This window comes from Triticum aestivum, chromosome 5B (genome assembly GCF_018294505.1).
Source record: "Triticum aestivum cultivar Chinese Spring chromosome 5B, IWGSC CS RefSeq v2.1, whole genome shotgun sequence".
NCBI classification, from domain to species: Eukaryota; Viridiplantae; Streptophyta; class Magnoliopsida; order Poales; family Poaceae; genus Triticum; species Triticum aestivum.
The window spans coordinates 9,456,652-9,470,418 of record NC_057807.1 but is presented as its reverse complement, the minus strand read 5'-3'; the positions used below and the strand labels follow the sequence as shown (position 1 = coordinate 9,470,418).

The 13,767-nt window shown below is 43.7% G+C and overlaps 1 protein-coding gene across 1 annotated transcript; it reads right to left on the bottom strand.

Annotated features, from left to right (window-relative positions):
* Positions 1–269: 269 nt before the first annotated feature.
* LOC123115426 (probable E3 ubiquitin-protein ligase WAVH2) lies at positions 270–2,170 on the bottom strand. The gene is made up of 2 exons (XM_044536586.1): positions 2,070–2,170; positions 270–1,981 (listed from the first exon to the last, which is right to left on the bottom strand). The coding sequence occupies exons 1-2, from the start codon at positions 2,116–2,118 to the stop codon at positions 453–455; spliced, it is 1,578 nt and encodes a 525-aa protein (XP_044392521.1). The 5' UTR covers positions 2,119–2,170; the 3' UTR covers positions 270–452.
* Positions 2,171–13,767: the final 11,597 nt, after the last annotated feature.

Here is a 13,767-nt window from a genome sequence, read left to right as displayed (position 1 = left end):
TTCGTTCGGAAATACTTGTCGCAGAAATGGATGTATTTAGATGTATTTTAATTTTAGATACATTCATTTTTGAGACAAGTAATTTCGAACGGAAGGAGTACAATGTAAAGCCATCTGATCAATACAAAATATCTCTGATATTCAAACCACCCTGACTTAGTTCTAAGTATTAGTATATTTCCTTATTACCATGGACGGGCGTGGCAACGCGCGCACTTTAAGGTCTAGTTTAAGAATAGAGGATAGAGGATGTGTGTGAAGCGTCAAAGTATCAAACTCCAGCAATTACACGCTCTTTTTATTTAATTGAAACAAACGGGGTACACGGATTACAATTTTACAGGGAAGAGATAAAGGGGAAATTACATGCAAGCCAACGTACAAACACATGCAATGCAATGCAAGGATACAACATATATGAAGTGTTGCACACGATATATCGAGCGCGCGGTTCAGCGCTTGCGCTGGCTGGCGCCGGCGAGCACCTTCTTGATGGACTGCAGCGCCTGTATGGCGGTGTCGAGGTACAAGGCGAGCGGGGCGGCGATGGTGCCGAAGGGGTCGTTTCTTATCTCCTCCTCGACGTCGTCGTCGGCGGTGGGCACCGGCTCCTCCGGGTTCTCCTCGAACCTCTTGGCCTGCTCCAGGTAGGCGATCATGCGCGGCGTGACGTAGAGGGAGATGACCTCCCCCTCATCGCCCCTACCAGCAGTGCGCTGGCGCCCGTGCGACGCAATGGTGGCGAGCGCGTAGGGGTGCCCGCGCTCGTTGTAGAGCGCCTGGGACTCCATGAAGGTGAGCAGCTGCAGCAGCTCGGCGCGGAGCGCGTTGACCATCTTCTCCCCGTCGTCCAGCATGATGTCCTCCACCGCGTTCTGCGCGTCCATGATCTTGTCCCGCGCCTCCTCCAGCTTCTCGGCGTCCGCGAGGAGGCTCGCGGCGCCGATCGTGTTGGCGTGCAGCCGGCGCAGCTCCTCGGCCTGCACCGTGCGCTGGGAGGCGCCGGCGGTGGAGGGGTCGGCAGGGCTTGGGTTGGGCGTGCGCACGATCAAGATGTTCTCCGGAGGCTGGCGCGTCTTCTGGCCGGCGTAGCTGTGCCGCGCCTCGGCCAAGGTGGCGTCGTACTCCTCGGTCTCGTCGCTGTCCCTGAGCGTGAAGTTGACGGCCACCTTGCGCGCTTCTCCGCTGAAGAGGGTGCCGAACTTGATGGTGATGAGGCCGCTCTTGTCGTCGGTGGTGGTGGTGTAGTCGGTGCCGGGGGCCACGGTCATCTTGTCCAGGTCGCCATCGGAGTTGTTGGGCTCGAGCGTGAGCTGCACGTCCTGCGCCACCACCGTGAGCAGGCCGCCCAGCAGCTGCGAGAAGGGCGCGCTGAGGTTGGTCCCGTCCGGCACCGCGCTGTACGTCCCGCCAGTAGACTTCTTGGCCAGGTCGCTCAGCAGCTTGTGGTCCGTGCCAGCGCCGAAACCGAAGGTGTATACCGCCACTTCGCCGGGGTTCACTTGCCTGGGGTCACCGGAGGTCTGCCCGTCGGACATGAGGAAGATGTTGGGGGTGCGGGAATCGGTGTGGACGCGGCCAGCGAGGACGGCCAGCCCCAGGTCAAGGCCGGCCTTTATGTCGGTGCCGCCGCCGGCCGCCAGGCGGTTGACGATGGCCTTGAGGTCGGTCTGGGCAGCCTGCGTCATGGAGCGCAGCGGGTTGAGGCTGCGGGCGGTGCTGTCGAAGGTGACGATGGAGAGGCGGTCCACGGGGGTGAGCTTCATGATGACGAACTGCAGGGCCTTCTTCACGCTCTCGATCTTGTCCCCGCCCATGCTGCCGCTCACGTCCAGCACCGCCACCAGGTCCAGCCCCTCCCTCATGGCGGCGGAGGATGTGGCGCTGATCTCCACCATCGCCGTCACTGTATCCTTGGTCAGCCCCACATCTTTCCTGTTGTACGCCGGAATTGCCATGGTCACCAGCCCATCTTTGCTCCCTGCACATGCATATAATCCTCCATCAACAACCCCATTCCCTTTATGAATTAGTTACATGGGATATCGAATTAAGCTAGCTAGTTGTACCTGCATTATTCGGAGAAGAAGGCTTCTCGTCGTCGTGGAACAACGCCATGCTGCTCGCTAAGGTCGGTCGATCGAGTAGATTGAGGCAGACAGAGAAAGTAACTTATGTATGGTTGTGTGTGTGATAGATAGGCAGGGATACCTCCCTATATATACACATCCAACAACAAGAGATCTATGTGTACTACTATAGACAGCTTCCTCATCCCGCCTACCCGGCCATCCATTTCAGTTTATTACTAAACTTGTCCCAATTAATATCCAAAGGGCGAAGAAAAATATTCTCGAAAATTTCCAGCGCACTGAAGGAAGGGAGATTGCATTGGTAGAAGTTTAGCACATTTTTATTTCTTTTAGAATTTGTTGGGTTCGGTACGGATTTGATGGCAGACAACAAAACGTTATGATACAATATGAAACAAGATAAAGAAGCCTAACAAAACATTATGCAATACTCTTAAATGAGACAAACTTCCCCAAAAATAATTAAGTATGACACGAATCTCAAAGCAACGACGGAGAGTGAATGCATGCATGATATACCACGTGCAAGGTAGGAATATGATTTCTCCAACAACTAACGAGATACTTTGTACTATTCCCTCTGTTCCTAAATATTTGTCTTTTTAGAGATTTCAAATGGACTACCACCTACAGATGTATATACACATATTTTAGAGTGTAGATTCATTCATTTTGCTCTGTATGTAGTCGTTTGTTGAAATCTCTATAAAAACAAATATTTAGGAACGGAGGGAGTACTACATAGCTTCCTTATCTCACGTACCTTTCGGGTTTATTTTATTCCAATTGATATCTACTATCACATGTAGACAGTGGGCCCATGTTATCACATCTCTTAGCTTCCTCTCTCCTATGATTTTTTGATATTTCTAAAAGTTTGAAAGTTTAAAACTTCCAAAAGTATTAACTTCAAAATTCTATGAATTTCCTAATTCTTTAAATAACTATAAGTTGAAATAGTCATAAAGTTCGAATTCTGGTGGTTTGCACTTTTGATTCTTTCCAAAGAATTTTGAAAATGGAAGGGTTCGATCAAATTTTTACAGCAGTAACTAAAACAATATAAAATGTTTGACAACAACTATAAAGTTTAAAGTAGTTCTCATATACTATAATAAAAGAAAGAAGTAAATCTAGATAAAATGATGCCAAGGAACAACTAATAATAAGCAAACTGAGCCGTGGTGTATTATAAAACTATTTTAAAAATGAATAACCAAGGCCCCACTTTAGTTGATTACAATTTTGAACTTCTACACCATTTTCATGAAGTCTAGAGGGTGTATTGTAATGACATTTTTTTTCTCCAAAAGTACTCGCTAAATCAACTTCTTTGGATGTCCTTCTACAAAAATAGACACACAAGGGTTTGGATCATCATTCGATAATATGTTGGACTATAAGTTCTGTCCAAATCCACCCCGCACCACACCATAGTGCACACGAAGCGTCCATGGTTTCTCTTGCATCCAATGTAGTGAAGGGGCTCAACGGAGTACGGTAGGGTGGACCTTGGTTGCAGAGCATGGGCCATGGCAGGGTTTGCGCTCACCAATGGTTTCAAGATGGACGCTGCCACTGCGAAGGTAGAGCTGTTGGGAGCCTAGAATCCATCAATCATGGGTTTTTCTTTCACACATAGGGACTAATTAATTAGAACTGAAATTTGATACCCCCACGGTCTAAAATCCTATACAAAGTAAATCATATCTACTACTTAAGAAAGCGCGAGTTGCAATTCTTCTAAAGCCACCAAAACTAGTGTACCCAGAACAACCCACACCCTATCTAATCCATCTAATTAATTCTAAGAATTGGCTTTGCTTCCATGGTTTTCCATTCAATCCAAGGGCTCATTCAATGTTCTGCCACAGTCCCATGCATGTCTAGCCACAGTCACGTACAACGACCTCCCTTACATGATCCTCCCCTAATTAATTAGCACGGCCAATATCTGTTCTAGCACTAACAATTTAATTATATCCTACATAATATCACCGTCCAATTAATATCTTGTCAAATATTAGTGTGCAATGCAATCAATATATTACCTAATATTAACGTGCATGACACGTACACGTTTAATGTGCCATGTAATTAATATATTGCCTAATATTAACGTGCATTGCATGTACACAATTATTAGTAGATCGATAAACGAGGAGGTTGCATCTGTAGTTCTTTTTGATCATAGAAATGATTAATATATTTTTCCTAAGCCACACACAAAGAATTTTGTTAGTAGACTACACTACAAATTTCATTCATGTCATTTAATATAGTAAAGGAAGTGCGCATATAAATTGCAAAGGCTCAACTAGCTAGACCAGACATTCATATTTTTTAGACTATACTCTTGGCCTTAAACAAACAATATAGATACTAGACTAAATAAATAAAAATGTATCACAAAATAGTTATATAGCCAAAGAGGTGTACGCAGAAATAGCAGTACCTTAACTAGCTTGATTGAAACTTCATATCTTAATTTCTAAAGTATACTACTGATGTAAGACAATTTTCATAGTGGAGCACGAGATGTCGCGGATTTAATTTGCAAGAACTTATGCACCTCTCATTACAATTGCCCTATAGGTACCGTCTCATATTTTAATTAAGGGGACAATCATGGATTAATAAAAAGGAAGGTTTCGTAGGCAAGTTGATTTTTCTTTATTTTTGAAAAGCAACAACAAGTCCTTGTAAAGAAAATATATCATAAAGTTTATACCATCGATGGCATTGTTAGCTCAGAAGTCGTCGTCATCGGGTTGGGTGTGATATCGGATAGAAGATGACATGGATCACAATCCTTAGGGTTGTGCTGCTTATGTGTTGTACCTGGGCTGGTCGCCTTCTCCTCCAATAATGAACTGAGAATTTTATGGTTTTTAAGCTCAGGTTCCCTACATAGGATAGATTCAACATGTTGACCCACATGGAGGCCCCTAGGGTTTCCTTGAGCTTCTTGGCACTGGCTCGATCAAGGCCAGTAAGTGGCGCTTGGTTGCGGAGCGTGGGGCCAAGGCAGTGGTATGCATGTGAGGGCGTGGTGCCATAGGGTCGGAGCGTGAGATGAATCAGGGCCGAATTGCTATCTCCAACCTGCCAAGTTAGTTATGTGATTTGATGAATTTCACATGCAATTGGTTCGAGGCGGCCCTTGCAAGTCTTACGTGAGCAATTATTAGTGACTATAGGATTGATGGCTATATCTTCCAAAAAAATAGATTCTGTCCCGGAAAGAATAAGTAATCAAGACTCCAAACAGATGACTTGGTCGGTCTTTCTGTAGTTACGCATTTACCAACACAACCATCTGATGTTGTCTTAAGCGTATCCAAAGCAGAAGATATAACACAATGTACATTATACTCTTCAATGTGGAAGTATGATGGAAGAGTTGAATAATACTTGGCCATATAATAGGGAGCTTAATCAGTACCAAATATTTCCTGGTACTTTGTAAGAAACAATTCATCAGAGAGAACACCCATTTATAGCTAGAATAGTTTAGCTAGCTACTGTTGACTGTCCAGATCCATCACATCATTTTATATGTAGTCAGATAATTGTAGAGAAAAAGTGTGAAGCTTAACCTAGACTTCAATAGTTTTCCAGACTCTATTGGCCCTAATCGAACAAACCCAGACCTTAATGTTTTTCTAGACTGCACTATTGGCCCTAATCAAGCAATTTAGATTATACATAGATTACTTAAGATAACAAACCATATACTTACAATATAGTCAAGTAGGCGCACAAAGATAGAGATGTGTCTACTAGATCAAACCTTTTTATTTTCTGGATTATACTGCTTACCCTCAAAAGACAATTTTGATATTCTTAGCACAAAAATGCAAGGGATAATTAGAATCACTTGCTAGGACCGAGAATCGTGTTGAGGAAAAGTTACGTAAGCTTTTGCAAGTCATTCGTAAGTGTAGGATTTTAGATTAATAAAAAAGGGGTGGTTCGTGTATGTGAACTGACATTCCTTTATATATGATCGCTTGCTAGGACCGAGTAATTTGCACTGGGTCCTTAACAAGGATTTTTTTAGTAAACTTTCTACCTTGCTAAGAATTACTAAGACTCCTAATAGATGACTTGATCGGTCTTTGTTCAATTCCAAAATTGCCCACTCAATGGTCAGATGCACGTAGCCTTAAGCTGATCCAAAGAAAAGATCAAACATAATTAGAATTTTTTTTCATGCGGAAGTATGATGGAAAAGTGAACAATTCGGTGATGTATTCTAGAGGGCTTAACTAATCACTAATTTTTTCCTTTATTAGAAAACAACCAATCAGCTATAAACCCTTTAACAACCATAGCAATTCAGCTAGCTAGTTGACTGGATTCAAAATTTCATCACGTCATATAAAATGTAGTCAAACAAGGGCAGAGAAAAATTGGCATGCCTAATCCAGACAATCATAAATTTTTGGACTGTAATATTTGTCCTAATCAAATAATTTAGATAGTATGTACACAACACTAACAAAGCACGTCACACATTTATAATATAGTCAAGTAGTGTACAAATAAATAATGACGCGTCCTCTAGAAGACCCTATGTATGTCTATATTATAGATGTACTCACAATTTTTTTTCATATTCCTACAAAAGCTGCTCATGGGAACATTAGCAAGAACTTGTGCACCTCACTACAACTACCCCTTGCCATCTCACAGTTCTTGTGACCATCACTACAACTGCCCCTTGCCATCGCATAGTCTTAATTAAGGTGGAAATCATGGATTAGTAAAAAGGGCAGCTTTTGTATGTAAATTTATGCTTTTGTATATATACTAACTGTCTTGGAATGAGTAATTTGTAGCAGGTCCGCGACATGGAAATTTGGCAAGCTCCGCCTGACTAATCGAATGAAAAACAAAACACGGGCTTGTGGCGACCAGAGCCTGCCGCCACGACTTGTACTCCTCCTCTCATTGTTTCTGGCGGTGCACCCTGTCAATTAATGGCAATGAAATGACGATGGTTGTGGGGATTTATCTCATAGTGTCGTACGAGGAGTTGTGGAGGCGATGTTTGAAGGTATGTTGCATGGTGGCAGAGGGTCCTTCAATTGTCATGGATGTGGCATGCCCATGTTTGGTGGTGTCGACATCAGGTCACAGTGGTTCAATTAGCGTGCCATTGACGTTGGCTAGTGTGGTTATCATCCTTCTTGAGACGGAGTGGTCCCTAGGGGTGTGCTTTGATTCTGAATTATAAATAGTGATGGTTTTTGCTCATTTTTCTACAATAATTAACTAAGACTTTGTGTATTTCCAACTTAGTTTTCCCACCACGGAAAAAGTTCATCATGTTGACCTGCACCCGAGGCACTTAGGACTTTCCTCTTGTCTCGGCGAGCAGTATAACGACATGGGCCCAGTGGAGGCTGGTAGTTGCTACTCGGTGGCGGGGTCTGGGTTAAGGTAGCACCGTGCACATGATAGCGATGACCTAAGGCTGAAGCTGGATTGCATCAGGCCCAACTAATATCTTCAACCCACCAAGTTAATTGATTAATTTGATAAATTTACTAACCAAAATTTTTAGATGTCATTCCTGTAAGTTTTATATGCAGAAAACTTAGTTACCACAAGTTAGAGACATGTCTTACAATAAACTATCAATTAATTCAAAGAATAACCAACTAAGACTAGAAATAGATGACTCAGTCTTAGTTACCACAGGTTCGATGACTATCTTACAATAAATTGTCGAGAATGGAAACTTTCTTCCTGCCAAAGAATAACTAATTAAGACTCCAAATTGATGACTTAGCCTGTCTTTCTTCAGTTACATGGCTTCCAACTCCACTGTCACATGCAACTAGCATATTAAAGACAAAAACATCATCATATTCTTCCTTGTGCATGTATGAGCAGCAAGTCGAACAATACTTACTTTTATGATGGAACATGGAGTGTTGAACAATATTTTGCCGTATTGTGCAGGCCTTTCTCAATCACTAACGTTCCTCATCTTCTTTTTTGAGAAATAACTATCAGGTGGAGTAAGATGCATGAAGTTGTTCAATGTGATAGAGATCGAACACCCATTTATAATTGTTATGTTGTCAAGGAGGTGTACACAAAATAGTGATGCCTCCACTAGATTGATGCATTGTATTATTATACTACTATGTACAGAAATGTAGGATGTTTTTGTAGTTTAAATTAAAATGCAAAAGCATTTTATATTGAGGGACAGAGGGAATGGATTATACTACCTCCTCGCAGCAGATAATTTTTATATCCCGACAATACACATACATGTCATAATTAAAAAGAACTTCTGCACCTCGGTGCAACTACTCCTTCACTACAGTCTAGGGGCAATCTTGGATTAAGAAAGGGAGGTATGCTATACTGTACCACTGGCAATGGACACATTCTATTGTTGTTTCCCCCTCTATGTGCTGACATTTCATATCACACGCGAGAGGAGTTGTTGAAGTGTGTATGTGGATTTCCTGGCACTTTTCACGAGTTCAGACTGATGGGTGAACTGGTTAGTACATAAACTTGCAACCAAGAAGATCAACAGTAAACACAATAAATAATCGTGGCCTGCTGCCACTTCCATTGCCCATGTCATAAATCCAAAGGAGCATAGATGTGAGGGGGAGTGTTGGAGTGTAACGTATGACCTTCTCCATCAGTTCAGACTTTTGGTTGTGTTGAATAGTGCATGAACCTTAACACATTCACATATGTGCACATCGGATGCAAGGAAGTGCATCATGGACAATAAAAAAGAGCATGTTGGAACACTTTTTTCTTTTTTGTGAAGACTTGCTACAAATGACATCAAGTCCAAATAAAAATATATCTAGTTGAACTTTTTCTTGTGAACATATATCTAGTTGAACTTGATTGCAAAGACCATGATACTTTTAAAGACTTGACCGTTGGGCACTACCAAAAGGCAGCTTGTATAGTTTGTTAGCACAAGATGATAATTAGCAAACCAGCAAACGACATTACAACCAGAAGATAGCAAGCCAACCATGCATTCAAGAAGAGGAGAACATGTATGCAAATTGATAATTTTCAACATATTATAGGAATTATTAGTTTCTATTAAATCTTACATATATAAGTTGGTTTGGTTCTGCAAAGAACAACGGAATTATCTATCTACTGGACATCAAAATTCCAGCTCGAGCTCTTACCAAAGTACCAATGCAAACGCGCGTGCTCGCGTGTGCACGGTGTAGCAGCATGTACGCTTGTTATATTTCCGTGCGAAGGCTTGCAAGTAATGGCACCAAATGCTAGTAAAGAAAATATTTAGTCAAATTTCTCAACTAAGATTTCATAATGATGATGATTCACAGATCTTCAGTACTACAAAACTGTTAGATGGAAATATGCAGTAGCAAAACCTTCTATTTTCGCCTCAACTAATATCATAACAACAGTGATACGTCAAGTTATACAATTGAGTCATTGTCTACCTTAGCTCTTGCTTGAGTATATTTATACAAAATGATAATCATATAATGGAAATTTGGCAAGCTCCACCTGAATATTTTAATGCAAAAAACCAACACGGTCCCGATTCGTCTAATAGGAGGCGACACGGGCAGCAACGAGAGCCAGTGGTTGTGACCCCCCACCCCCCTCACTTGCCACACGTGCTACTACTAGCCTTTTACCCCGCGCCACTACCAGGCTTATCCCTAGTAGTATGCTGTCACACTCGTCGGGTTGGCTGTGTTTATGTTACACGATGGCATGGATCATGTTCCTCATGGTTGTGCTTTATTATCACTAGTGCAGAACCGGGCAATAGCACCGGTTCGTAAGGCCCTTTAGTGCCGGTTCCATAACCGGCACTAAAGTGTGGGCACTAAAGGCCCCCCCCCCTTTAGTACCAGTTCAGCACGAACCGGTGCCAAAGGGAAACCACGTGGCACGAGCCAGCTCCAGGGGCCTGGAGTCCTTTAGTACCGGTTGGTAAGACCAACCGGTACTATAAGATTTGGGGGGTTTTAGTTTTATGATTTTTTTTTCATTTAATTTTGTGTTTCCATTTTAATTCTTTTTCGTTTGCTGGTATTTTACGATACTACACATTGTACACGTTATGCATATATATATATATAGAATTTCTAGTAGAACCAATCATGCATATATATATATCATCAATGTCTCACAAACCATCATATTAATTAATTCACACATACACACATGTATAGCTATATACAATTTCTCCTACATATGCATGTTGCCTTCGGAGCCAGTGGCATTATAGCCTAATTGGTGCCTTCGGAGCACGATGACAATTGGAAGTGGTTTTCATTGGGGCGTTAGCGGGTAATAGTATTCTCTCTTCGGATTTATGACCTGGTCGAGCAAAAATCCCGCTATTTCCTCTTGAAGTGCTTCTACGTGCTCCGTTTCTAGGAGCTTCGCCCGCACCTCTCTGAACGGTTAAGAAGGAGATCAATATGCATGTGTATTAGTTGTGTGACTAGATATCGATAATGGTGTAAAAATTGTGAATAGTGTTTTGACAAGCGTACCCATTCCTGTCTTTGAGATCTGCTCCTTTCGGACGCCATCATGCGAATGTTCTCGCAAACGCAGAATGCACACAGATCAGTCCCCTGCGCCTGCTTCAGGGCCTTTACGAGAATGGAATTTGATCAGATAATAATTAATCAATCATGATAATTAAATAGATGGCAGCTAGCTAGCTAGCTAGTACTACTTAATTACTTACCTTGGGTCTTCCCCATTTAAGCTTTTCTTTCCATTCGCCGTCCGTAACCCTGATGAACCTTGCCCAAGCCCTGCACGCCGAAAAAGAAAATGAATAAAGGGGTTATTAAATGGTTCATATCATGAAATGACGAACTAAATAGGCCGAGATATATAGTTAATAATGATTGAAATTACCTGTTGACTATCCCAAACAAGATGTTATAGTCAGTTTTTTCTTTGAGTAGTGAGTCCAGTATTTCAACTGTTCCGGCGTCAACTTTAATGATACACAAGACCCAGTGATATCTGCATGCACACACGTTTGCATGTCTTAATTAAGCGGGCATATGTAAGCAAAAACATGTAGCTAGTTAGTAGGCAAAAACAGAGAATTTGTAGTACAAGACAGTGTGACTCACTGGAAGTTGTAAGGAAGTAGTATATCTTCATTGTATTTGAGGCGCTTCAAGAACTCTAGCATGCTGTCCTCTACGGCCTTTTGATGACGCTCATCTATTTTCCATGTGTATTAATAACGGTGTTTGGGTCAATGAACCCAATGCCACAGCGTCCACCTTTTATCATTTCATACATCTTTATCCTGCATATAATACCACAGAAAAGAATATAGTGAGGATAATTACAGGTAATGATAAAGATCACTACAGCTAGCTTGAGACTTAAATTACAGAAAGAAATCACTTACAGACAATAGCAACTGACGATAGATTTGTCGAGTGCGTCTTGATTGTATAACTGAAACAGTTCAGAATACTCAATGGACACAGCTTTCTCATGGTAGTAATGATCCTCCTTGACATTCACCATGAGGGACAATCGATCAGAAATCTTGGTAATGTTCATGTACCATTGATGCAATTCATACATTCTCGTTGGGAGGTTCTTGACCTTGTCTGGCACGACCAAAGGTTGGCCCCGGACATATTTCCGTTTTATTTCATCCTCTCTAAGCACAGGCATGGGCTCGATCTCGAGGAGTTGTCCAACAGTGATTTTGAGAACTTCAGCCTGCATTATATGCTCCTCCGTTATTACCACATTGCCCACCTCAGGAACGTAAACTGTTTGCCCACAATAATATTGGGCGCGCGTACTGTCACGTGTTGTTGGCACAACAAGCGAGGGGATCGATTGCGCCGCCTGTTCACCCAGTTGGGGAATGGCTTTCCCGCATTTTTTGACAGCTGCTTCTTGTTTGCTCGATCCCGAGCTCGCCTCCTTACGTACACGTGCTCGATTTAACTTCTTGATGTGGCGCTCATAGTCTGTGTCAACAGGCTCGGGAGCTGGTGGTTGAGCCATACGAATGAAGTGGTCAATCGTTTCCTCAAGCACTTTCTCCCTTGGCGGCGGTGGCGGTTTCGGTGCAAAATGGGCTTCCACCTTGGACTTTGATATGGCTGCGATTTCCTCCTCGGACCTGTCATAAGCCCTCTGCGGAAGAGGCGTGAGGCTTGGACCATATTTATATCGCTTGCCTCCGCTTGTACTTCCTGTACTACCTCGACTCGTACCGCTACGCACCATAGCTGCGGGGTGTCTCTTCTGTGATTGCTGAGGCGGCGGAGACGGCTGACGGGGCTGAGTTGGACGAGGAGTGGCCGCCTGAAGCTGTGCCGGACTTGGAGGAGGAGTGGCCTGAGGTTGTGCCGGACTTGGAGGAGGAGTGGATGTCTGACGCTGTGGCGGACTTGGAGGAGGAGGAGTGGCCTGACACTTTGCCAGACTTGGAGGAGGAGTGGCCTGACACTTTGCCGGACTTGGTGGACTTGCAGGAGCGGGAGACTGCTGACTCGGTGGCGGACTTCGACGAGGAGTCGGCTGACGCGGTGTCGGTGGCCTTCGAATGATGATGCTATCCTTTTTCCATAGGATGATACGATGTTTGGCGTCTCCGAGAAAGCGCTCGTCGTCACCTCCAGGATAGTCAAGCTCTAGCTCCGAATATGGGTCCACCACCTCATCAACCAAGACACGAGCATAGCCCACTGGAATCGGGTTGCAATGGAAGGTTTCCTCGGGGGGATTTGTAAAAGCAACGGCGTCCGACACCTTCATGGATATGTTCTTCATTTTGACGTGTAGCTCGCAGCTAGTGTTCTCCGTGATGTCATCCACGGGGTATCTACCCAGCATTGCATCGTCCGGGGCGGAACCCACGCTGCTTCTCGGCATGGATGGGGCGGTGCTATCCAATGCTGGATCATTCGCTAGCTGCTGCAGCTGCTGAGACCCCCTTTGCTGGGTAAGTGAGTCGATCTGCTCCTGCTGCCGCTGGAATTTGACTACCAATTCCGCTTGACTTGCTTCTAGGCCTTGAAGGCGTTCATAGTCCCGCTTCCTCTGCTCCTCCTCCATCTTCCTCTTCTTCTCCTCCGCAATCTTCTTTCTCGCACGGGTTCTGTAGTCGGTGTTCCAGTCTGAGAACCCCTCATACCACGGAATAGCGCCCTTGCCTCGTGTTCTTCCTGGGTGTTCAGGATTTCCCAGGGCACGCGTAAGCTCATCGTTCTCTCTATTGGGCTGGAACACCCCCGATCGTGCCTCTTCTATTGCAACAAGTATCGCATCGTCGGTTCCCTTCAGACTTGCCCTCGTGGAAACATTGCCTGTCTTCGGGTCCAACTCCCCCCCATGCGCATAGAACCAAGTCCTGACCCTGGGGGGCCAGCTCTTAGTAACCGGATGTCACACCCTAGCTAGTCATGCATCAGAGTGTGTGCATCATGTTTAAATTTTCCATTTAATTTGAAATGGGGATCTGTGAAACCCTCATAATCATTTTTGAAATGATCCAAATAAAAATTTCTCCAAAAGGGTCCAAGAAAATGCTCATGTTGCTCTCTGAAAATATTGGACAGAGATAAAAATCAAACCAATATTTTTAAGAGCTCATAGGTATTTATTTTGGGCATTTGGAATT